Source organism: Scatophagus argus, chromosome 9 (genome assembly GCF_020382885.2).
Source record: "Scatophagus argus isolate fScaArg1 chromosome 9, fScaArg1.pri, whole genome shotgun sequence".
In the NCBI taxonomy this organism is placed as follows: domain Eukaryota; kingdom Metazoa; phylum Chordata; class Actinopteri; family Scatophagidae; genus Scatophagus; species Scatophagus argus.
Window position 1 is genome coordinate 19,483,688 of NC_058501.1, and position 27,201 is coordinate 19,510,888.

General features: G+C 41.7%; 1 protein-coding gene across 1 annotated transcript; it reads left to right on the forward strand.

Annotated features, from left to right (window-relative positions):
- The first annotated feature begins 14,493 nt into the window (after positions 1-14,493).
- eva1ba (eva-1 homolog Ba (C. elegans)) lies at positions 14,494-26,756 on the forward strand. Its single transcript, XM_046398951.1, has 4 exons — positions 14,494-14,767; positions 23,796-23,936; positions 25,512-25,606; positions 25,706-26,756. Exons 3-4 carry the CDS (start codon positions 25,540-25,542, stop codon positions 26,128-26,130), a joined length of 492 nt encoding a protein of 163 aa, XP_046254907.1. The 5' UTR covers positions 14,494-14,767; positions 23,796-23,936; positions 25,512-25,539; the 3' UTR covers positions 26,131-26,756.
- Positions 26,757-27,201: the final 445 nt, after the last annotated feature.

Sequence of the window (27,201 nt, forward strand, 5' to 3'; positions counted from 1 at the left end):
TTGAACATTAACTTCTCTTCCATCTGTAAGAATGCTTTGTACCAAAGTCAAGAGTACATTTTTGCCATAGTGGACTCGTAAATGATCCCCTGTACTGTAAAATAGGCTGTAAGAGGGTCTGATATTTATTAGGCTCCAGCTGATCTCTCTTCCCCGTCGTTTACACACTCGCCACCTCAGCTGCAGTTTAAGCAGCCTTGATTTCACACACCTGGACCAGGATTTCACACATCAGGAGGGGCAGCAGGGATTGGATTGGACCGGGAGAGATTATGAATGTCCAGGGAGTCGTGAGCAGACAGAGTCCGGTTACAGAAAGGAGAAAGGGGAAAAACTCAAAAGACGAGTGTGAACCATCAAAACCTCTTTCTCAAAATCAGATGAATGCTTTCTGCATTGCTGTGTATAATTAGGCAGAAATATTTGCACGATAATATTGTATTTCTATTTGCTTAACTGGCGCCTCCCTCAATCAGTTTGTTGGTGGAATCAAATTAGTGGAATTTCTTTCGAATTTGACAAGGTGTCAGCTGTGTTTATGCTCCATTATGTGTCAAACTGGCATAACATCGTGTGGTTTATGCCAGGCTTCAAGCTGTGTTTATTGTTCCAACGACACAGTTGCATGCATCATCTCTCTCTCTCTCACACACACACACACACACACAAAAAAACTGCCCCATCGCTCCCAGTTAATACTTTGTGAACCTGTAATAGTTTATTTTCCCCACTCATATGTCCTGGGGTGAACTCAGCAGTCAAGCTCTCCAGATTTCACGTCTGGCCTCACTGAGCCTCCAGGCTAAACAATGCCCCTATACTGTACTGTCCAGCCAAACAGAGTCAGTGATTCTATTTCTGGGTGCCTGAAAATGACTCGAGGATGAGTCAACTGGAGCTAAGAATGCTGAAAGTACACATTTGTGATGACCAAGAAAGCCCTTGATTTTAAGTTTGTACAAAAGAATATTTCTGAGGCCATGAGGAAAACATTTGGAAGCTGAAAAGGCAACTGGAATTTGAAAAAAAAAAAAAAACAAAACTTCTCACTGTTTTAAATGAAAGGTCTTTTTCAAAATCTAATTAACATTCAATGCAGAAACCTAATCAGAGGTAACTGTTTGGTTTGGAGTCCACATAGACGAATGTGCAAAGTATAGCCATTATTCTTGGACGCTGAAGGCCCATTTCACTCCATCCATTTAATTTCCCGTTTATGCTCCAGCTTCATCCTCATGTTACAGCTAAAGCTGCAGCTCCTCAGACTGGATCCAGGAGACAGGTCTGAAAGCAAGTGGGGTTGGCTACGTGCTGTGAGAGGGGTGAGCCGTCTCGGGTGGGTGGGTGGGTGGGAGGGGGGTCTCATGCTGTCTTGCCCTGCTTGCTTTGTAACCTTACAGCTGCAGTGTTGGAATTTCATTCTCTCAGAGGAGAAGTTTATTACATTGCAACCAGTGAAGCAAAAAATGAGATATCCTTGGAGTGATTGTGGATGAGGTGATGTTAAACATTCAGCATGATACAACAGGAAATATAAGAACAAGTACACTCAGAAGCTTTTACATTTTGCCAAAGTATTTTTGGCTGCTTTGCAGATTGCAGGTCACTCATTTCATCAATGATAAGCATCGCACTATGCTGTGACCGCATAAACTCTGGGGGCTTGGACAGGAAACTGATTTATGAAGTCTTGCCCGTTTGTTTTCTTCCAAGCATGCAGCCTCAGTGTAAACACCCTGACACTGCACAAGCTGATTACAAGTGAGGCAGATGGTTTCCACTCCAAGGGAGTCATGTTTTTGCATTCCCCCTGTCATGGGAGAGCTGAAAAATGCAATACAGCACACATGCACACACTGAGTACATTCCTACATACATTCATACACACACATCACACTCACTTATCACACAGGCAGCCACTTAATAAACTCCCCACTTACTGAACTCTCAGGTTTAGATATATTTATGTGCTCAAGGGGACTCTATCAAAAAATAATATGAAAAAAAATTCAGCAGAGACTGTCAAGGTGGATTTATTGGCTGTTTGTGCAGTGTTGCAGATATTTCATAATTGTGCATTTCTTGTATTACCAAGGTTCAAATTTGAGCCTTAAAGATGATTCTCTATATTGGATGTCCTCATAAATATTTCACCTGACTCTGACTGTTCCATGCTATAGACATGCTAAAAATAAATGGCTCATGAACGCAGCAGTTGAACGACAGCAAGATATTCTCAGCTGTGCCTGAAGGAATTGAAATTTAAGAGGCGACTGCGCACAAAAAGGTGAGATTTGTCCTGTACATGTCAGCTCTTGCACCAGCTCCTCACAGAGAGGCAGTAAATCATTAAGCACTTTAACTGCAGACTCAAATGGTGTGAATACATGCTGTGAAGATCAAGATGCTGACAGATTAAAATTTTTTGAGAGCTGCTGACTTGCAGCCACCGGCTTGCAACCGAACAAGTTTCCTGCTGTTCTTTTATGTCTGCTTGAAGAAAGGAAAGTCACACTTATCTGCAGCCTAAAGGGGTTCAGAGCATGAAAGGACATCTGCTTCCCAAAAAAAACCAAAAAAAACCCCTCGAGTCTTGAAGACAGAACCTGTGACACAACTACAAGCTGCTTATTCACTTTTTGACACCATTTTGTGCCGCTCACTGTGCAGTGGTGTCAAAGTGCCTGTTTTCCAATGAAAAACAACTCAGCTTGTTATCACAAGTGTCAGTGTGTGTTGACTATAACTGCAGGGGTTTGTTCCGGTGAAGAGGTAAATGACCAGCAGGCCACAGTGGTGACCACAGTCCAGATGGATGCCTCTAACCCGAAACTGTTGATTTAGTCAACCATGAGTCAACAGTTCCCTGCAGAGGGGGCCGGCAGGATGGAGGAACAGTGAAAAGGAAGTGCAGTGGTGTTGAACGATTACATGGGGCTTAAGCTTCTGGGGCGGGGGCAAACAGGAAGCGGATGCCCGAGTGATTCAGAGGCAAAAATGTTAGCGGTGTGTACCAACAGATGTGGGTGTGGACTGCTGTGATTGTTGTTGTTGGTGGGTGCACAACTGTGAAGTCTGTGTGCATGAGTACATGTGCACATGTGCATGCACCTTCCAGTCAACACTTGAAGGAATACTTCACTGAAAACCTCAAAAGGTTGAGCATCAAATTTCACATTAAATTTAAATCAGTCAACATCAGCAGGCTTTGTTTTTTGGTTCAGATTCCCTTGGCGCCTAGAAATACGGCAAACACATATCTGAAAATAAAGCCTAATTAACTTCTGCAAGTATAACAAACCCTTAAAGCCCTTAAGGGTTTTTTTAGGGTCAGTTGACTTTTTTTCTCATTAGAACAACAATCACAGTTTGATAGCGATTCAGCCTCATCACATTACAGTAGGCTATAATCACCTTCCATGAAAAAGCCTTAAACATCCCCTGCAGCATAAAATGTTCAGTGTGCTCCAAATAAGTCTTTGCATCATCAATAAATTTCACATACTCATCCCCCTGGATAGGCAATGGGGTGACAGAAAAGCGGTACAATCAGCGATATTGTGAGGAAACTATGTTGAAGAGTGCTAAGAGCATACTGACAATATGGATGAATGGCAGAGAAGAGAATGATGTTTCTGGAATGGCTTGAGAAGTTTTAGTGGTTTAACATATGCATTTGCTGTGATTCTTGTTTATTGCTGGCATTCATTATAACTACGCAAATCAAAGAAGGCTACACCTGCCGTCCTTAGTGAAGGAGAGAGCTACACACTTAAAGCCTAAAGGCAGTGTGTCTTTGAGTATTTCTGCTGGAGTATTCCTTTATGTATACTCAAAAATTGATCATGCAGCCCTCTCTCTCTCTCTCTCTCTCTCTTCTATCTCCTGGCCTGTCGGGTCCTGTCCTCAGAATGTGCTGTCAAGGAAACCATCACTCTAACTTTCAGCGCTGTTGACTTCCAACCTGGCTCAGCTCTGCAGTCCTCATCAGCAGCTGTGTGTGCAACTGTGTTATTATCTCGATTACACTCCTCCAGCACACTCCTCCCTGCCCTTACCTTAATGAGAGGGAGGAAAAGACAGACAGCATCTAATGATTCTGGCCTGCATCACTGCACACAGAAACTGTACATGCACACATATATGTATATGTATACGTGTGTGTACAAATGGTGTACATACACTTGCATGTGGACCACGCACAATTGAATGCATTAGTCTTAAGCATTTTTTTAAATCTTTCATTTCGCAAAGCATCATGCGCTTCGCAGCCCAGTGCGTGTGGTATCTTCATATTCATGGCACCTGCAGTGGGGGGAAAAAAACGTGAATGAAAACAGACTATTTGTTGACATATTATTAATGCCAGTTTCTATGTCATTATGTGCAGGCTTTTGAGAGAGCTGTGCTCCCAGGGCTGTACAATTGCTTGTGGTTTACAGCCAAAGAGCCAGGCTGCCTCCCACATTTCTGCTTGATGTTTCACTTGAACTTGTTCTCAGCAGTCATGAATACCAGTGAGGGCTTGTATTTTTAGTTCATGTCTGTGGGATAGTTCAAGAACAAGTTTAAAAAAAAATCTATCTATCACCGTGGATGTGTGTATACAGTGCATGTAAGGACAGAGTGTTGTTATAAATGGGATGACTGTGAGGCTGAGCATCCTTTGGGAAACTTGTAGTTCAGGGATGTATATGATGGAGGCTCAGGCTCATGAGGAAAGGGGCCATGTGGATTTATTTGGCAGATGACTGGCAGGTCGAGTCCCAGGAGGGTGACTATTGGCCAGAGGGAGAGACTGGCAGTGTGAGTGAGGGTAGAAATATTGTCTGTTTTCATAGTTAGATGCTTTAAAATCACACTCCCATCATTTCTCCTTCTGTGATAGCTTGTTTCAAAATAAACTCACTGACCTCTTTGTGCACACAGCCACGGGACAGCGAACAAAAAAATCGATGTTCCTGTCTTTCTTGAAGAAAAACAGAATCTGTCATTAGAAGCCTGTTTGTGTCATTAGCTCTGCATCATCATGAGACTTTTGCCAGAATGAACTGATGACCAGCGCCTCAAGGAGGGTTGCTGCACTTAAACAAGAAACTCTTTAATTGTGGAGCCAAACAGTTTTCTTTTCCAAGGAACTTGTTCACTGGGAGGCATTGCTCTTTCAATGGGCCTCACAAAATACACAATCTTTTGATGATAACATTAGACAAAGTGTGTTGGCGCCCCGTGAAAGTTTGGATGACAGCACGAGATCGTATGTGGCTAACCAGCACACGGAGGACAATGTGAGAGCTGTGCTTTTGTATGTTTAGCGATGCTTTGACATAAGTATGAGTTAAACAAAACAATATTAAATGGATCATATTCTGTCTGTGGTAAATAACAAATTGTTTCTCTTTGCTTACATCCAACCATCTTTAAAGACTGTAGAATCAAACTGAAAAGCCACTGTAGGAGCTTTATACATTATGATATTATATCATACTATAGCACAATATGACTGGCTTCATGTTGCAAATATTTAAGGATAAATTGTTTGGATCTAATTCCTGTGAACTTGATAGGAAGCCATCTTCCTAACATTATCAAAAAGTATGTATGTAGTAAAAGAGAAAGTACTGGTGGTTTGGGAATGTTTGCATTATGTAGTATGAGACTTGAGCTGTAAAATGTACAACTACAATCAATTAAAATGTTATAAATAGAATTTAGAAATGGATAAGAAAAGTCTTTCATTGGAACAACGTAGTAGTTGCATTGCTTGAATTAGTGGCTTTATTGGTACAAATGTTTAACATGTGTGCAACAAATGTGTTAACAACTCACGAATAATAAACTGGTGAAACATGCAGTCCAGTACGATAGTTTAGCATTCAGAAGTAATGAAACATGCATTTACAGTTAGCGTTATTTACTGTGTTGTGTGCATTAGTGGTATTTACTAAAAATGAAGACTGGAGAGGCTTCTAAACAGATCTGACTTTGACTTTTTTCTTATTTGTTTCTTTGACTTTTTTGTTTATTGTGTACCAGAAACAGTTAAGTACTCAAAACAGGTTGCAGCTGCAGTCTTGTAAGGTTGTTTATGTGTACACCAAATCTGAAAAGCCCTGCAGCAGCTACACTGCAGTTTAGAGCTTGCACTCGCAGCATGTGTGGTGTTCAGCAGGTTTCTGGTGCCTGAACATCAGAAGGGACAGGAGGGTGAGAGCTTATTGAAAATGAATGTTTTGTGCAAAGCTGTATTGGAAATCTACACTTTATTGTGATGTCTGTGAAGTTCCCACGTAGGAGAGTGGGAGTCAGTTTCACCTCCTGACCTGACGATCTCGTCCACAAGGTTTACGTGGTGTGTCTGTACTACACATGTTGTGCGTAGAAGAAGCATTCAGGTGTGTGTCAGGCTAAGGATGGCCATCATGTTCAATCTGACGTTACATGGCAAAGTTAATTTAAAAAGAAAAAAAAGGATGTCAAAGGCCAGCAGAGTAATCTGAACTTTGAAGTTTTGTTTTTTCCTCCTATTTTTCTTACTTGGCCGGTTGTTGCGCAAATAGATTTGTCATTGTGTTTTTGTCTGTTTTTTTATTTTCATTTAAGAATCCGTCCACCAAAGTGTTTGGAAAGAGTCTGTTTTGTAATGCTAGAACAAACAAAGAGGCATTGCAGGACAGGAGGCCAGGTCAAGGGTCTTGGAATGAGTTACAGGTCATGGGATGGGGCCAACCAACAGAATATTTTCAGTGTGAGGTCAAACTAATGACAGCCACTCTCTTTTATATTATATATTATATGTATGTGAGTTTTTATGGGTAGACTGACCTTGACATTTCACACACTATACTAAAATCCACAAATATGGAACTAATGTACAAATAGGATGCTAATGTTTGCATATTTACATGCAATAACTGCATTAATCTCCTACCCTTTAGCATATTAATGCATCTTAGTATGTTAGGGAGAAACATTTTATGGAAAAAAAGACCTCAAAACCTCTGTACAGTGTTTTGGTGTCTGATAAAACCTCTCATTGATCCATTGCTCAAACTGTGACCAGCTCCATTAATTTTGCAACATGAGAATATTTCTTTCTACTCAATTTGACAGGTTTCACTAATTAAAACAAATGGGCATCTGCTTCCCTCGCACAAGCATGTGAGAACCCTGTAGGGTTTGCAAAGGTTTTTAGACTGATTGTGATTGGAGAAACTCAGGTTAACAGACTCTCCCCCATCTGGATGAAATTGTGCATGTTGATCCTCCTGTTGACCTTAAATCTGATGCCACTCAAAAGAATTTGTATTGTATATTTTCTTTAGCATTGACTAAATGACTGGAGGGCATTCTGTGGATTTTGTCCCCCAGAGGAGAAAAGATGACAATAGATTTCTTCTTCCTTTCTTACCCTCCTCACTTTTTCCACTCTAGGATTTTCTCATATGGATGTAGACGTATGGATGTAGTTTTATGGCTACAAAAGCATAATATGACTAAACACAAATGGAATGAAACATGCACGCTAGTTCAGTTTAGGCTGCTAACTGTTTGCTACAGTCACACCTAACATACACTGCTGGCTGGTGAATGTATCAGACAAACCCCTTGTTTCAAAGCGGGCTATTTAAACCAATGTTCTGCTCAGTGTAAGTATGCTGTACTGGTGCTAGCAGCTTGTTTGTTAACTGTCAGTCATATTAGATGTAGGCCTCACACTCCAAGCCTTGTTTGGGACCAGAGAGACTCCGTCAGACAAGTTTCACCGAGAGATCAGACATCACCGCTTCACTTCAAAGGCTTAATGCTTGCTTTTTGCTTTTGCTGACATGCCAGTCGATGTCTGTTTGTGTTCCTGTGTGAGAAAGCTGTGAACTTGGTGTCTACTGGTTGATATGCTCTTGTGTTGCTGCTGCTGCAACATTTGCTTTGGTGTTGGTTGTTTCAGTCATTTCTTGGAGTGGCTGAACTTGGCTGTTTTCACTTGGCATGTGAATTGTGATGCTTTAATACTGCTTCATGGTGTTGAATATTAATGTTTGTCTTGGAGGCCTTGAGTTGAGGCCTGGGCTGGTTTGGCACCTATTTTCCCTTAAGTTTGTTGACATTTTTTCATGTATATCAGTGCTGTACTGTACTGTTTGTGGCTGCTGTGTGTTTTTCCTGTACTGCTGTATGATTTATTTTCTAATACAAAAAGAACTTGAACAACTGAACAGCTCTATTTTATTTTGCTGTTTGTTCTGCCTTACAGTATTTCTTTCACAATGCGAAGAAATCGTAACAGAAAGCCGCATTTTAAGAACAGTGCGCATTAATGAGCCATTGAGTTACAAGAAATTTATACTATTAAAGACGCCGTTGCTTTAGTTCGATGTGTCTACATAGGAGAAACGAGCAAACTGGCTCCAGCTTGATCTGGGACTGATGCCTTTATCAAACCATAATCACTACTCTTGCTGTTTTTGGTGTCGGCCTCAAATTTGATACTGTGTAAGTGTCAGTGGCTGTGGTTATGCCCCATAATATTCCCTGCTGTACTGTCAAAAACAGCTGTAATCTTCAAAACATGCTGGCTGCAATTTTCCTGTCTTGGCAGTTCTACTTTTCATTTCAATGGCGTCCAGTAGAGCTGCTGTCATGTAAGTGTCAAGTTTCATATGAAATGTATACATACTTTTCAGTTCAAGTATTTCATATCATAAGCTCTAATAATTTTTTCCCCTTATAAGGATGATTGCAATCACAGAGCTTTCTGACACAGTGGTACATTGTTGTGAAATGTTTTATATTCCTGATGGTTTTTATTTCTGACTAAAAAGACTATAAAAATGCAAATAGAATTTGAACAGTTACAGTGCTTTTAATCCTTCATCTCAAAATGGAAACTAGTGTTTTATTGGTCCATGAGTAACACCAATCAAGTTTCTGAAATTTCACGACGGAAGCCATAAACACAGTGCAGCATTGTTCGTGTTTATTTCAGGGTATATACTTAAGATCTTTTACAGTTCCCTGTTAAAGAAAGCCCATCATTATGCCTCGTGTGGAACAGGAGATTTTTGGTGTTGCTAGGAGTGGTGCTGCTGTCTACAGTGACCAGAGGTGGAAATAATTTTTCATTATCTCAGACTGCAGCTCACTGTTTGACTCTCCTCTGGATGTGACTGTCTGTCCTCTAGACAGACTGACAGTGAATCTATGTTACTGGCTACATCCTCGATATCGAGCGCTACAAACGAAGCTGCCAAACGAAGCTGGCTAGTCACATAGTTTCCTTGTACTACATGTAGTACATACTTGCAAGCACACAAAGAGCTATTCTTAAATATGCAAAGAAAGATGGGTTTGTTAAAGAGCCCATTTCACTTTTGTCCTTCTGCATGGTCTTTGTAATGTTGTTCAGATGTGCACAGCTTTAGCAATAGAACCATTGTTTAAGCAATTTTCCAGTCCACTTTTGAATCATCATATGCACTTGTGCAATGTTTCAATGCTGTTTGCATTTATGCTTCGCAATATGTAGCAACAATAAGCAGGGATTCAAGCCTAAAATCAGCTTTAAGAGGCTCAGCAAAGGCACCAGGAGTTTTATATATCATGACAGTCCATCCAATAGCTGCTAAGACATTTCAGTGTGGCACCACTAAACAACCAAGTCGGCTTAAAAATATCTACAATGGTGGATAAGGTTTTCATTTCTACATTATCAACACCACAAGTTAATTTAGCATAAAAGCACAAGACTGTAGACATTCTGTGTCCTATTATTGAGGGAATGCTCACCATTTTAAATGGATGAAACCTCACACTTTTTTTCTCATAACACCTGACTTGACCCCTGGATCATCATCATCATCATGATAACATGAGCAACAGGAATGTGAAAGGTTCAACTATAGTGCTTGGATCCTCATGGCTTTTGGCAACTCACTGTCATGAAAGAGAGTAAGACTAAGAAGGTAGGGAGAAAGAGAAACTATATAACTGAGGAGAGTCAGGACAAGTTGCCACGCTTTTGAGAGGTTTATGTAATCTCACTTCTTACCTTCTTGATTTTTGCAATCCCTCCATTCCTCCTGCACTCCATTCAGTCTCTGTTGAGTGACAGAGTGGGGAGGGGGCGAGGCTGAACACTAGGGCCTTATTCTAGCCCTAACGGTGGTCAGACCACTGCCTGCTGCGTGGATGGACCGTCACAGTGAAACCCTGGACCATTTCCTGTCCCAGGCTTCCCGCCTAATACCAAACAGACCTCTCCCTCAATCTCCTTTCTATTGAGCACACTGCATGGGTGTGCCACAAGTATTAAACCCTTTTAGTTTTGACACATTTCCAAAAGCTTCGACATTTGACCATATGATATGTCGCAATGTGAGACTACTGGAGTTTAAGATTTGTATTAGCAGCGAATAAAAAAAAAATCCACATGATTTCGAAGCTTAACTTTACTGTTGACCAGTCACAAGTTTTGACAGGACAGGAAACCATTGTAGCTTATTAGTTCTAATGCAACCTCCACCTCCATTCAACTTTATCCATAGGAAGTTTATGCTGTTTGACAAAAGAGCAACCATTTGCACACAGTTACAAGACAGGAACTGATTGTACAAATATGTCAGAAGGAATTTATCACCCTTTTGAGCTAACAAACTTCAGCAGTTATCAATCTTTTTAGTTCAGAAAACCTTTTTGCACTCTTCGGTGAAACTCTTAAGTTCAACCCCAAGAACCAACGGTCAGTGAGGATCAGCATACTAGGCTCACAGATATGCTGACCGACTGCTTGCATGTTCCAGTCTTTCTTCTGGAAAGAGACTTTTCAGTGCTTTGAAGTCCACAATGATTTTGATTTTCCTCCATAGCAAGAGATCAATATCTCCAAACGTGGGCAAACTGATCAAAAATTTCCGCATGGCCATTAGAGGTAAGTATGAAAAGGTTCTTTGTAATTCAGGTGACCCCTTAGGCTTGTTCTTAACACGTAGGTGTCACTCAGTATTTAGATTAAGCAGTATGTTCTTGTGTGTTGCCACATATGTGCACTAGTGTATGTGTGCATGTGATTTATTGTTTATGCTTTCAGAGGGAGCGGAAAATCACAGCAGGAAAGAGATCAGACTGCTGATCACAAAACAAACCTCGTTCACAGGAGCTCCCTGCTCTGGGATCCCATCTGTCCAATAAAGAAGGTACTGCTGGCAGATGCCTCCAGAGTGCTTTTTTATGAGACGGGGGTGGGGAAGGGGGGGGGCAAAAACAGAGACATGTGTTTTCATGCACACCCTGCAAAGAGGGTGTGGGGAGTACCTGAAAGTAAAGACCTAGACTTGATCCATCGACAGGTTTGCAGAGGACGTTTTAATGAGCACTTTGTGGATGCCAAAGTTTACCTTGACAAGCTTAATGATAACCTGCATTAGGACATGACAAGAAAATGTTTTCTCTCCGCTCTTCTTTGTCTTCACTCCTTCTGTATACTTTTCCGTGTTATCTTTTTTATTCAACGTTGTCACTTGACGTGAGCTCAAGTCCTTAGCAACATGTGTTTGCACTGTGGTATATCAGTATGTTTTTGATTTTTAGAGAGAACAGTGCTAATTCTCTCAAGGCGCCTTCCTGGGATATTAATTTCAACGTGCAGTGTACAGATGAGTCATCTATGGGTGGTGTTTCTTTTTTTTTTGTTTTGGTTTTTTTTTCTCTGTACAAGAAAGACAAAGCTTTGATTCTTATTCTTCCTGTCAGTTGTCAGATTATTATTTCCGCAGGGGGGTCATTGCTCTCCTTTAAGTGGATCGCATCGTGTTTGCCCTTTGAGTATGTTAACATTGACGTGCAAGCGACACAAGTGTTCTCTGGATTTTCTTTGTTTTGTGATCTCCCCTCAACAACCAACTCATCCTTACATGAGAGGTTTCCATGCACCATTCATTCACACGGCCTTCCTACAGCGCAGATCAGCTACAAAGGCTCTGTGTGGCAGCCTTTGGAAAATGAGTGGGTGAGGCGACTCTCTAATGAAATGCACAGCAAATATTAATCTAGGTTAAAGAGGGTAGTCAGCTTTTGTTCCTATGAAACAGCACGCGTCCGCTTGCTTCGCCGCGGCAGCGAGCTTTGTGAACGAGTGCTATCTTGTTTAAATCTCCCCAACCCCCCCACCCCTCATGCCTCCATAGAGACACACACACCTTCACTGCTTGTTTTATCCTTTCCCACCTGCAGACAGACCCTCCCTGGTCATCAACCACATATCCCTCCCAGTTTCCGCCTCGGCAACAGATTATCATGATATACTGTGTGTTTAGACTGAGCCCCACAATGGCATGCTCAGGTCTGTCTGACATGATCCAGGAAAAGCCTACCTTTGAAAGCCATAGGTGCCCTGTAATTAGAATGCTCTCATTTCTCTTCAAACCTTATTTTCACCTCCTTTCTCTTGCTTGCATTTTCTTTCTTCTTTCTTTTCCTCCTTTCTCTGCCTCTCTTCATTACCCTAGCCCTAACTTATCCACTGTCTTAGACCAACCCAGTGCTGGAGTATAAATCAGCCCCAGGGACAGGTGGACATCTGCCAGCCATGAGGAGATCCAGGCAGGAATGTGATCACTGATGCAGCTTGGAGAAACATTTAAACCCTGGCACTGAAGGGACTCAGTTTTTGCCGTAACCCCTTCTCCAGCCCCTGTACCTCATGAGCTGACAGTGAGAGTTGTGTGTTGTTTGCATCCTGGATTTATGTTTTAATTTTTAATGAGAGGATAGGGAAAAGCAGAAATTTGCTAAAGAGGCAGGGAGAAGATGTCTGAAAGCCCATTGGGTGCAATAAGCAATTTTGTTTAAATTAAAATGAGTCTATCACAAGATTTTGTAGCATCTTATCAGTAGCCAGCTCAGGTTAGCGACCGGTTTAATGAGTGAAATATGTGGGACAGACACGAAGATGTCCTTTTAATGCAGCTTAATAACAGTTCCTCTCTAACCTTGACCCTGTGGAGGAACAAAATCAATTTTTGATGTCACTGCTCTCAGCTTTTATTCCCCATTTTCCTATGAAGAGTGAGGGCAACACGAATGAAAAATGTCACCCTGCCTTCCAGAGTGTATGGCTTTAATAAAATTTGGTCATGACGGAACATGGTGGCCGCTAAGATTTACAGCTGAGCCCATTCAGATGGTATACGGCTCTTACAGTTGAGGGGATGTTGGTAGTAAAGCCGGATGCACAAATTCAGTGTGTGTGCTGTGAACTCAAAGGTATGTGACATACAAAATGTTACTGTTCCAGTTGTGTGTTCAATCACTGATGCAATCTATGAAGAGTGTTTTTTTTTTTTAAATTTCATGTAGCTTGCAGCTGTTAGCAATTAGTTTGTCATCTCCTTCAGCTTGGGAATATTACTGTGATTATATGTTTACCATGTTTTGTGTAAAGCTGCTATCACCAAAGCCATATAGCCTTATAATAGCTGCGCGTTGCAGCTCTGGGATGCATGTGACTCTGGCAATGAATCTCAAATGTTAATTACATTACTGAATTAGCATTTAAAACATAAGGCGACATAAAACTAAAGAGATCACTGTAAGCATCATGGCCACATAAGACCACCACCGAGACATATGGCAGCACATTTACATCATGTTTTGTCATCTCATTGTAGCTCATATTGCATGAACTATGATTACATGAGAGGCAATATATAGAATATATAGAGTGTTATAGTATCATGAATAATTTCAACGCAAGAACAAATGTTCACTTCAAAGGACATCCAACAGAACCTGAATGAATATGCTTGTAAATGTTAGCACAATAAAGAAGCCATTTTAAAGGAACGGTGTAACATTCTGGCAAATACTCTTGATTACTTGATTTTTGATTTTTCCACTCCAGTCCTGCATAATACAGAGCTACAACCGACAGCCAGTTGGCCTAACTGGGCATAGAATCCTGAACCAGTCGCTTTAAATGCTGAATGCTGATGTTAGAGCAGCATCTGTCATCTCATCCAACTCTCCACAACAACGCAAATGAGTGTATTTCCAGAAATGCCCTGTTCCTTTAACATTTCCGAAGCAACTTGTAGGAAAATACACACCTACACATCAGCAATACATACACAATTCTGTGTCTTTTGTTGTTGTTGTTGCCCTCCTGTCACACTGGATTATGCATGGAAAAGCTTGAGTTAATTTGCCCAGAGTTGCTTTCTGCTTGTTCCCTCAACAACAGAAGGGAAAAGCCCCCCCCACACACCACACACACACACACACACACACACACACACACCTCATCTCACATGCACACAGCCGCTGCTTTCCTCCCTCCCCACTTCCTTGAGCCTGCCCTTTTTAGGCTGTTCCTCTTTTTTTCCCCATCTGAAGGGGGGGGGATAGTATGACAGCTTTTCCTGCTCTTTGGGCTGCAGCTGGGAGAGCGAGAAGAGAGGGAGAGGGGAAAAAAAAAACTCTTACTCACTCCGTCTCCAACTTTGAGAGGAAGTTACCACCTCTTCCCCAGACTCTGTACACACACACACACACACACACACACACTCAGGCAGACACACACGCTCTTCATGACTTGACCACAGCAGGAACAGGGAATCAACTGAAACAGTCAGGACTGCTTCTAATGCTTGGGGGTTTGTTTTGTTTTGTTTTGTTTTTAAATTTTGGAGGGAACCAAGGCTGAACTTTTGCCTGGAGCTTTCTGTGTGGACTGAACAGTTTCAGAGGCGGATTTCTTGTCATCACAGACCGGGTGAGTTTGACAGTTTATTTCGGTGTGTGTGTGTAGAGTACCATAGAAACCCCGGTGAACCAGAGCCCCTCTGTCACTGGACTTTTACAATGGATGAAGTTTTTTGTGGCTGAGTGTCCACAGTTTTAATGCTCTGCATCTCATTTGAACTGAATAAGTTACTTTGGAAAGCCTGTTTACAGGTGAGTGTGTTTGGGAAAACTTGATATCTGGTTTCTATCACAGCACATCTAATAGGTTTTAACCTTGCATGAAATATGTGCAGTTGTTTATATTTTTATAAACTGTGGTTAAATATGACATAGAAGTGAATGAGTAGCAACAGAGTAAACAACCCTCTTTACAGTGATAACCATATTTCATCGCAGTATGGTGATGTGTTGTTGTCATTATCAGTCCAGCTGAATATCCACAGCCACCTAAACATTGTCATGTGTGAAACCTCTGCCAAAAATGAGCTGATGCAGCACTTATAGTTGACACAGGACAGGAGAGCCCGAGCTGTGCTTTCCTGTGCAGCTGCACGTTACTCGCTAACCTTGTGGTGACTAATTAGCTGTCACTTTGCAGCAATCAAAGCAAACATCCTGTCACTTTTTTGTAATTTTTTTCTTTTTTTGTGTGAGAGCAGAGAGCAGATGTCACGTAATCAGAGACATCTGAGGTGAGACAGCTCGAAGATGAGGTTTGAAAAGTGTACACATGGTGCACATGTCTTTCTTTATCAGCTGTTCCCCCTGTTTTTTTTTTACATGCGACCATAGAAACATTCATGTACAACAGCAGACAACCATATGCTTCAGCTCCCAAACCTCCCTCTCTTTCTCTTTTTTCTCTTTCCCTCCACTGGACCTTTGCAGTCTCTTATCAGGGAGAAAGGAGGTGATGGGTGGAGGCTCAATAGGGCTGGGCTGCTCTCAGGGGTCTCCTTTAATTTACACTATCTGAGTGGGCTGGCAGCACTTTAGCTGCGCCTCCTCCAGTCAATCAGATAACTTTCTATAGCATGAGTGTGAATGCTTGCTTAAGCGACTCCAAGGTTGGCCAGGAACGGTTGACTTCTGTGTGACCTCTCCGAGCTAATCATACCTGCAGACTTTCCTTTTCCCACCGACTCACTTATCATTTGGCCTGTCTTATCTGTCCAGAGGATGGCTGTTAACTTACTCTGTTTACCCACAGGTCAGAGGCCAGGCTCTGATTTGAACTGCTTGTCAAAACTCCCTGTGTACCAACATTTCAACCTACACCAAGCTGATTTAAGTCAAGAGAAAAGACCCCTCACGTAGAGCGGTTAAACACAACCCTTTGCAAGAAAAGGAGTAGAATGTGTGCTGTTTGTGGTTGTTTGTAATGTTTATCACGGTGATGATGAAGTAGAAATATCTGCTTGAAGCCCGAACCCAGAGCATGTGATGATGCAGATAACTTTCTAACATTTGGCAGATATAGCAGGCTCCCAAATGGGCTTTATTCTATAGCAGAGTTGTCTTCTCTTAAACAAAAAATGCACTGTTATCACAAAATAGCCCCAGTGGATGTTCTCCCAGTGTTGTGAGCGGCTCCTTTAATTTTCATTTTCTCATTCAACTTATGGCTCAAGGAGAACACAGTTATATTAAAAAGTTAATTGTGATGATAATGGACTGTTGTAGACCGTCGTAATAACAACGACTTGTGCGAGTTCAGCGATTCCGGCCTTAATGTACAGGATAAACATGCCTCTTATGTTTCAGTGTTACTTGGGAATTCTGCACCAACCCTTTACTGTTGGTTGGTCAGGTTCTGTGTTGTATTACTGTGTAGAAAGCTAATGCAACAAGTAATGGCACAACAGAGTAAATGGGAACACTTCCTCAAACATAAAACTAAATTAATTATGATTTCATGATGCAGCTCTGAAATCATTTTTACTCCTTTTTCCCAAACTCTAGATTAGCCTGACCATTTACAAAGCCCCCCACTGGCTGAGTTACACACCCCAGAAATCTGTCTCCTCTGCAGTAAGTAATAATTCACCTTTTCCATGAATCGTACTGACCTTAACTGAACTGACTGACTGTGACTGAACTGACTGTGACCGAGAACAGTCCATCATCATGAACACAATGTGAGCAAATTGATGTGTGAAAAGTTCACATACTGTGATGATAGATTTCACTGTGCACATTTAGGCAATGACATGGAGCCATTAGTGCCACCCAGATCAGCTGATCACCAGCTGATCACCAGCTGATCTCTTTAAAGCACCCCTTCCCATAACAGAGTGGTCCATTCAAACACATGGCTCTTTACAATACATACATTTTCACTGTTTCTGCTGTTGGTTTACTGCTGCTACTCACTGTTATTTTCAGCCAATGCCTGCAATACACTGCAAACTGACAACGCATCCTTACAGTCATCCAATGGGAGAGCTTATAGATAGCAAGAGCAGTTGTTCACTTTGGATACCTTGTCCTGTTTATTAGCTCATTCTTGAAATGTGATATTATAAATAGACATAAATGACAAGAACTCATGCTCTGCCCACCACGGCTATAATCTCACTACCATTAAGTAACAGAGAGGTTAGTTTAAAGTAATAGAGAAAAGGAAGTTTGATGAATGATGTGTCTCACAAACTGTGTTTAGCAAAGCTCCCGTCAACCACTGATGTCTTCCAGGGCTCAGGGCTTATTGCTTTGTAGTAAGAGCTCCACTGGTCGAGACACTCCTCGGTTTAAGCTCAGGCAGATGTTTGACATGTTAAGTCCAGCGGGTTTGCCTGAGCTTACACTCCTATCTTGGATACACACGCGCACACCCATTTAAAACAGCAGTTGAACGTGGACAGAAGTGGTGGCCTTTTATTTATTTCTTTTGTTCAAAACCACATGTGAATGTTGCAACAGTCTAGAACTCCATGTATTTGGTACGCTTGCTGCTTCAGACAATATTAGCAAAAGAGAGTTGAGCCAAGATAAGTTGGTCACAGTATGGAAGAGCCAATATTAAATACAAAATCAGAAAAAAAAGGTTAATCAGATATCCTAGAAGATCAACACTGAGATCTATTTTTGTAGACTGTACCCTCCAATCTTCCAACTCCACAAGCAAACATTACATAACATTTCATTCCTTAGTCACAAAAACCAAATGACAAAGCATTAATTTTACCTCTACACCACCTTCCTATGTGATAAAGAACTTTTCGACAAGCATTCTGTCAGATCTGCTCCAAAGGGCGCATTTATTCATCCACTATAATGCAAATGTGTATGATGCTGCTGTACTTCGACTGGCACCGCGACAGGTGACGATGCTGTTGATGTTTTCGTGTTCACTACCGGTCGCTAAAAGAAGTCAATAAAAGTCATATAGGCTTCTCCGAGGCATTTTAAATAGCTGAAAACAGGAAGCGGTCATCACTTTTACTACACAAATGCAGTTCCTGTCACAGCATAATTTCTGAACCTCCTAAATCTCATGGAGCTGCACCATTATGTTCACGAGCAGTGTAGAGTAAATGCTGTGCTACGGACCCAATCACATAAAGGCCAAACACATGTTTTGTGTCACAGAGTAATCTGTAGGGTCCATGTAATTGATACAGTACGTGGTGCAGGCGTGCTGCTGGATCGTGACCCAGATCGATGAAATCATGGCTCTATTTTTGGAGCTCTGAGTTTAGCCCTTTAGAGAATCATAGATGAGGCTTCCTATGAATGAATTTCAACTTATAGGAACATACACAGGCAACCGGTGACTATCAATACACACATGCATACCGTACAGGAACGAGTAAACCCTGTCTGCAAACACACACACACAGCTGTGGTCCTAATATGGCTTCTTACTGCCATGAGCACAGCTTGATTTGCTTGATTGGTACAGCGATAACGCAATGCGAAGATGGTACATAGGATATCTCTTCTTGATTTACATAGTAAAGCATTCTGAATTTGCCTCACATCAGGAATGCATCTGGGTGCTATTAACCACTTGCCTTAACCCCAACTCAGTCCCATATCTCCATTACCCTCCTATTACCTGCCATAGCCCACAAAATATGCTCTTCACAGGACAAACAGTGTACTGTGGTTCACTTTTCATGCCACAAGGATACACAGGGATTCATTGGGGCAAGGGCTGCAGTTACTCTGAGCCAAGCTGGCGTCACGTTGGCATACTGAGTCATTTACAACCCTGCCCTTGTTGAAACTACAGTGTCTTTAGTCAAATAATAACCTCCAACAATGCCTGACTGCTTTTATTATGTGTTTACTCCTGGAAAAGTTTTCTCCTTGAAAGCAAAGCTGTTGTTCATTGAGTGTATGTCAAATAAAGTCCAAAATGCCCCAAACCAAATACATCAATACATGAAGAAAAACAATGTTCTCTTTCAGCTTTGTATCAAGCATGCAGCAATATTCAAGAAGTTTGGATAAGATCAAACTGACTAATGGAACAAAAATGTTTGCTGCACAAACGATACAGGTTTAAATCTAAATTTATTTCCAGTTAAGACCCACTCAAGTGGAAACTTAATAAAAGTTGTGCAAGTTCTAACTTTGCATTTGCTGGAGCTGTTTGCCTCTGCAGTTCAGACAAGGGTCAAATATGTTTTAAAATATGATGTTTGTCTGTTTTTACCTAGAGGGTACATTAGACGGTTGGGATTTTTAAAATCATTTTAGTGTCTCTGAAAATGATGCACTTGATGAAACAGTCTACTCTCATGGACATCTCACATGCTTCCTCTATATCTTCATTAGCAGAAGTCGCAGAGTTCCATGACAAGTGAGTAACTCCATTTGCCGACGAAGACCATGTGATATGGTTGAAAGATCAAGAGACACCTTGGTTTGAGATCATCCTGAACTGTCCACAACTTCTTCAGGCATTTGAACAGACTGGACTCGTGTCATCAAATTTCTGTAACCTTTCGCTGAAAAAAAGGGAGAAGTACAACCAAAATCGACACAAAGATCCAGAGAATATTTAGCAGTGGCACAGCTGGACTTTACTTCCACACAATGTTGGGTTGGTTTTTGTTGCTGTTGCTGTTTTGTCAGCATTTTGCATCCTTTGAGTACAGTCCTTAACATGGCTCCTTTGACATAGTGTCCCAGGCCCGCTTAGACTTTCTTCTAGTCTTTACTTTCAAGGTTAGATATTCTTGATGAGATACTGTATCTCAATGATCCAATACGTAAACAGGGTAAAATCAGCTTTATTTGAGTAAGTATTTGCAAATACTCTCTGACCTAGGTCTGTTCAAGGTCAACATCACCCGGTGTTCAATGTCTCTGTCCTGATAGCAACCACATGCCTGTCCTGTTTCCAAATGCAACAATTTCCCTCTCAGTCAGATAGTCTGACAGGCCTTGACAAGGGGCAAGCAGCGCTAACAATTTGCACAGCTTGAAACCCAAGATCTTCATGTCGAGAGGAACTGCAAAGCAATGTACTCTTACTTTGCCCAGAAATGCCCTTTGAAACCTTCTTGGAATAAGGCTTGCTTCCACACGAAATTTACCCTGTGGAGCTTCATGAGTGCTTTCACAGATGCTGATGTTGGTTTGGACAATGTTTCTGTTTACTGGGTGGAAAATGATCACCTTCACCTTTGCTGTTTTGGGAAAAGTTTGAAGTTCTACTATGTTTTTAGTATTTGGACCCACTTTTCTGGCTTGATTACAGGTGTGTGATGAATGTCTTAGAGACATCCAGCAGACACTTTTGTGATACAGTTTCAGATTCTTTGGCAGTTTGAAGGTTGCTGTTAACCTTTCATGAGCTACTGAAAGAATTTCTTCATGTGTGAGAGATAACCGAGCCAAGAGTGAGCTTTGATTCAGTATATTTATTTAAGGGAAACACGCAGAGTTTCAGAATGTGCTCCGCAAGCTGAAAATGGAGAATAAATTACCCAGATTGGTTTGTTTGATGCTGTGTATCATTAAGACCAGACAGTTTTTTTTTCAGTAGCAGCCATAGAATCAAAGCAGGCACTTCTTAATGAACGTAATTGAGAGCAAAAAATACAACACAGGATGCTATAAATTCTAATGGGGGCTCCTGTGATCTCCTTCACCAGAGAGAATTTTTGTGTGGACTTGAATCTAAAAACAGTGAAATGTCATTAAATTCAAATCTGGCAGGTTTCAGTTTGAAAAGCTTTGTCCCAGGCAAACCGCAGAAAGACCGTCTGTTGTTGCCAGGAACTGTTGCGGCTGCACAGATATTCGAAGTATTAAAAATATTTCTTTCCCTCTGAGGTTTGGCGTGTGTCATTATAATAAGTAAATAACACAGACTTGCTCCCTTGTTTAACTTGACCTTTCATCTTGTATGTGTGTGTGTTTGTATATATATAGATATATATACATACAATGCGGCTTGATTCCTGCATAAATTCCACTGAAGGCTTCTGACATTGACATGATTTCTTCGTTGTTAGAGGAGTTTTTGAAACAAGTATTACTGGTTAAGTATCTAGGGAAAAGAGCTTCTATTCAGTAACAGACTTTTGCTTTGGAGGTCTGCGCCTGTTAGGAGACAGCTGATGAATCACTCTGCCTTGATATACTTACCTTAGACAATGGCAGTGATGCTGGAGGAAGGCTCTGATCTGGCAGTTGTCCAGGGACAAGGGACAAACCTTGTTGGAAGGAAGGGCCATTGTGGTTATCTCCAAGTGGAAGACGACAAAAATATCACGCTACATGATAGAGTTTTTCTTCCACTCGACTCCTCCATTCAGACCAAAGCAAACAATGCTCAGTCAGGAATAGTGCTTGCCCTCTTCTCAGGTCACAACACCACACCATACTGTGTTTGTGCTGGCTTTGGTCTGAGCGTGACCTTACAGGAATAACTCGCCGACAGTCAGATTTTGGAAGGCAGTTGCAAACGTTTGTCAGTGGGATTATATTTTGTTTTGATTTCATATGAGATAAAGATACACAGACATACATTTCCCACAGAGTTGAACAGGATGGGTTAACTGATTATTTAGTGGTCACTAGCATGCAAAGGACTCAGGAAAGGGATGCCTGAGAGTTTGACCTCAGGATGTGAGGCCAGGAAAGAGCAAATGATAAGCACAGACAAAAAATAGGACTAAACATTAACGTCATAGGACACCAGACGTGGCAAAAAGACACGTGATGCCACGGGTTTGGCTAGATCATCGGAAAATAACATTTTTGTTTTATGTATTCACATCCGGTACTCACAACTGCACTGGAATTATTTTTCATAACTGAATTTGGATGCACAGAATAACACCATAGAGTGTCCTGATTTTCGAAAATTTCTTACTTTTATTGCAGAGTATGAGATGTGCAAAGTTTTATTTGTTTGTTTGCATAGATAGCCTGGTCCGGTACAAAGTGATGTAATCACTAAATATCATTAGGGGTTTGGTTTGTTCTGCTGAAATTGCTGTTTTGAGTTAAGTTTCCATATTATTTTCAGTATTAAAGCAGTAATTTGAGGACTATTGTTTTCACTCCTAATATTTGCCAGGCAGTTTATAATACAATTTAAGCTTGATCAAAACATGATGGGACAAAGTGATACAGCAAATCGATAATGCATGACTCCATTGTTATGATTAAGGGTTCATTTTCAAGGCTGTGGGGTGTTGCAATATCTGCAATAGAAAAGTAAATCGGGTCACTTGGAGAAAATGACTGAAAACTGAGTCATGGGATTTTTCAGATCTGGGGAGGAGAAGGTCTGTTAATAATTTCCTCCTTGGGGTAAAACAAAAACACAACAAAACAACAGGACAGCATAATTAGTGTTTAGATAGGCTTTAAACAGGTTTCCAGTTGTCATTAACCACCAATAACAGATGCCTGACTCCTGATGAAGCTCAGGTTCGCCACATTCCAGTGTGAGAAGAGGCCAGTTGTCGTACTGTAGGCATCCAGTCATTAGCTTTGACCTTGGCTTGAAGCACGGCGGTCACAGTCATTCAAGCCGTTTGTGTCATTAACCTTGAGACAAAAACCAAATAACTCATTGAAAGCCCGTGTTCCTCAGCTCTGCTTGGATAATGATGAATGGATTCCATTAATAGGGTGGGATTTGACTCTGTGGGAGGGAGGAGATGAACTTGTTCATAACTGAAAAGAAGGGAAGGAAGCTCAACAGGAAGACAGTGCGTAGGTCCATCCCTACGGCGCAGTGCAGAAACAAAAGGCCCATCGTGTCGCCCCCCTTGGGGACCGACGGGATGGCCTGGAAAGCATGTTGTTGCCATAGTGATCGCTCTATCACTTAGTCCCCCGAGCGCTGTCTCAGTCAGGCGCTCTGTAGTGTATATAGGATCTGCCAAGAGTCAGCAAGATCCAAATCTGCCCTGGAAAGCACAGAGGCTCTGCTAAACCAACTTCAGCTGGCAGAGGATCTTTTTCCTAAACAGGGCTACAAGTTCCAAAACTTCACAGCGCAGCATTTTTTAACAGCACTCAATCCCCCACCTGGCATGTAAAGCTCCAACTCCCAGCAAGTTGTATGGCTTTTATTGCGTAAAGGAAAGTGATTCTGGGGTTCTTGTTGTAGAAAGATTGCCACAGTTTGAGTTTCTGGAGTCATGAAGGGAATTTGGTATTGCAGGAAAGCTTCACATTTTCCTTTCACATTTAACTTTGTTCCAAATAGAGTTACAGAGTAGAGTACATAACATAGAGTTTGCACAAGTTAAAAACAAACAACAAGGCAATACTGTATATCAGCTGTATATCAGTTATACCTTTAAAATATTTTTGTCCCCCTTTTCATACTCTGCTATACAGTCTGGACATACCTGTGTTTTTGCAGTGTTTTTCTTTAGTGTGAGCTCAAGACAGCAGAGCTGAAACCACTGAAAACTGAAAAGCCTGCCTCTGGTCTAGTGTATCCTGCAATAGGCCTGCCGTTGTTTGTACTGCAGACGCCTCAGTGACTTTGGATCTAATGTAGCTTGATGTCTGTGTGTGTGTGTGTGCGTGTGTGTGTGTGTGTGTGCGTGTTTGCTCTTGTGTGTTTTTAGCCTCAGGACCAAAGATCACAGCCCTGATTCAACAGCAAAGGAGAGACAGAGAGAGGAGCGTGATCATTTTGCATCTATTCTCCAACTTCTCATTGCACTATGAGCTGGGACTGAGGACGCGCTCCAAAGTTTCATTTCGTGGTAAGTTTTGTACTTTATCCGTATTTGCTTCTGCTCTTTTAAAGTTTATTAGTGGGCCATAACACATATGGTTTCCACGTGTGCTCTTTTTTATGCTTGAGTTTTGCTAAAAGCTACATCAACAAACAGGCACAAATGCTGCGAATACCTCACTGAGGTATTAACGTCACAATAAAAATTCAGCCACCGAGGTTATCAGTGGGTACATGCAAACGCAAACATGTGGTTTGTGCAATCTGAGGACATCCATATGGTTCATGTGTAAGCACAGTGACATGTGGTTCGACTTAGAGAGCAGCACACTCAGGTTAGTGGCAGGCGGCTTCAGAGTTCGTCATCATTTCACATGAACAGAATGTTTTTTCCACCGCCAGCCACAACACAAAGCACATGTTAATCTCACAGTGTGTAATTTCTGGCACTAGGGGTCTCTCAACCAAAACAATGAAAACAAAGTTTGATGACGTAGTGAAGTAGTGTGGGGTCATGGCAGTTAGAGTCTTCACGAATAAACAGCTATTGCCAGCCAAAATCTATCTGATGGAAATGTCACACATTATATCTTCAAAGAGGAATGGCGCTGACATTAGCTGAAGGATTTAAGGCTCCTCCTGTTATTTTAAACTGGTCTCTTTTCTGTTGCAACACTCTCATGTGCCCCATGGTGCAACAACGTTATGCCATCAAGCCAGGGAGATGGAAATTGTTCACAAAGAGGAGAAGAAAAGACAAATTTAGCAGGAGAGGGGAGCAGGACTGAGGAGGAGGAGGAAGGTTAGCAGAGGAAACATAGAAAGGCATGACCCCAGTTTGGTGTTCCATGCAAGCAAATCCAATAAATGTTTTTTTCAGATAAGAAACAGGCTTGTGTCCCCTAAAAACAAAAGTCTCTGAGTGGGGAGGTACTGTGAAGGTAGCGGAGGGGGCTGGATATAGATAATTGTTGGAAGCAAAAAACAGACTGCCATGAGAATGAACATGAACTGTTCTCCAAAGGTTTTACTTTACGAAAGACTTCCTTGGGTGTGTAGGGACTCACCACTGCATTTAGAATGGTTAAAAACACAATAGAGCTACTCAGACCGACAGGAAACAAGGAAGATAAGCAGTTTAAATGTCACGGACACAAAGTCCAAACAATACAAATAAGTCAACAACACACTGGCCTTTTTAGTCAGAGCTTCACAAATTGATCTGGCCATCAGGCAGGAAGGACTCCTTCGTGGCTACTTGGAAAATTGACTGTTGACCTCTTTTATAGAGGGCTGCCACAGTTGAGAGAGAATGGCAGAGGCAGACTGCCGTATGCAAAATGCATTATGATGATCCCAGTTGAAGCCAGTCCTTTAGGAGGATACAGAGGAGCTTTTGTTTGACACTTGGAGGCCCCATCCCACCCACCCCAAGCACATGAAAAAGTACCATGGTGAGTGGGTTTGACATCCAGATGCCGCACAGAACTTGACTCTGGAGGAAGGGTGCTTGGGAAGACTTTTGGCACCTGGAAAATGGCTATGGTGTCTAGCTGGATTAAACACCAAAGACAGATTTAATATATTGTGACGTATGTTTCAGGTGTGAAGAAAGCAAAGTCAAGATCACCATGGATGTAAAGAAAAAAGAAATGGACCTCCTGAGCAACAGCATAGCTGCCTATGCACATATCAAAGGTGAGTCACACTGCAGCCGAGCTCAGTATCGACCTGTGTTAGCGATCTCTGTCCAAAACACCGTTTTACTCCATGTGATGCTGCTCATCTTTTCCTTAGCAAACCCAGAGAGCTTTGGTCTTTACTTTGTGCTTGGAGTGTGTTTCGGCCTGGTGCTGACACTCTGCCTCCTGGTCATCCGCATCTCCTGCAAGCCACGGACCAACATGGCTCCCTCCACGCCTGAGAAAAAACACTTAAAGGACATCAGCGAGGAGGACGAGGAGAGCGAGGATGATGAGGATGAAGATGGGGACGATGTAGAGGCACCAGTCCCTTTGCCCAGCACAGAAATCCCTGCTGTCAATCACACCAGGCAATCAGACGGGACACTGAGTGTGAACGTATTTACTTCAGCCGAGGAGCTGGAGCGGGCACAGCGGCTGGAGGAGAGGGAACGTATCATACGTGAGATCTGGAGAAATGGCCAGCCTGATATCCTGGGGACGGGGACAGGGACTATTGGCAGAGTACATTACTACTAAGATAAACTGGACTTCAAGGGAAACACTGGGTGCTCTGTGGAGGACTGACCATAGACCTTTGGGTGGGTCCCTGAAGAGTGTGAGACACGAGAGTGTGTGTGGTAGATACAGTATCACATCATGGCAACAGGACAACAGTGATGTGACACACTGATATGACAACCCTTGGCTCTGACGGAGCTGAACTTTGTGATATTGCACTTCCTGTGTAGCAGTATTAGTTTCAAATGACTACATGAAATTAAACCAAAAGGCGTCTTAAAGACTGATGAATCCATCCGGAAAGATACAGTTATGAATGTGGGAGATGATGGACACAAACTAATTGGTCTATTGAAATGTATGCCGTTTAATGACAAAAATGCACACTACAGCAAGGTTAACGTATGTATGTACTGAATGTTTGAATGAAGATGATTTGTTCGCCGCGAGGACTTCTCCTCTAGACTGGAGAGTTTTAGAGTAAATCGGATCTTAAAATTTCTCCAAGACGACACTCACAAGAGTCCACAGTTTTTCACGGTTTGAACAAGCGCATGCCAAACATTTTGTTGTGATCAGATTACATGTAAAGTATAATGTAAAGACAATTAAAATTGGAGCCTTTAATCTGTGAGTACATTAAATCTGTGTCTGCATTTTCAAGGATAATTCCACAAAAGGAAATGACATAATTATATTAAGTATTGATATGTATGTTGTCTTCAAAATGCTCACAGGTCAGACAAATACAACAGAGCTCAATCTTTGTGTACCTTTGGGCCATAAGTTTATAATCAAGATAAAGAGAGAGCCTACATTTTCTAAGAAGATAAATGCAAAGGTTATTATTTTTCATTTGTTGTTTTTTATGCCTTTAAAAGATAGAAATACAGTTTTTTTCCATGTATGGCAAAACAGTCCTCGTTGACAGGACGGGCCCTGGGGGGCGGGGGGCGACATAAGCATAAAAGGCGAATGTTATGATAACAAACGTAATCATTTCTAATTAAATTAATTTCCTGACCATTTTAAAGGGGAAACAAACTGGAAAATGAAGCACAGCCTGAAAGCCCTCGGTAGTACACAAGT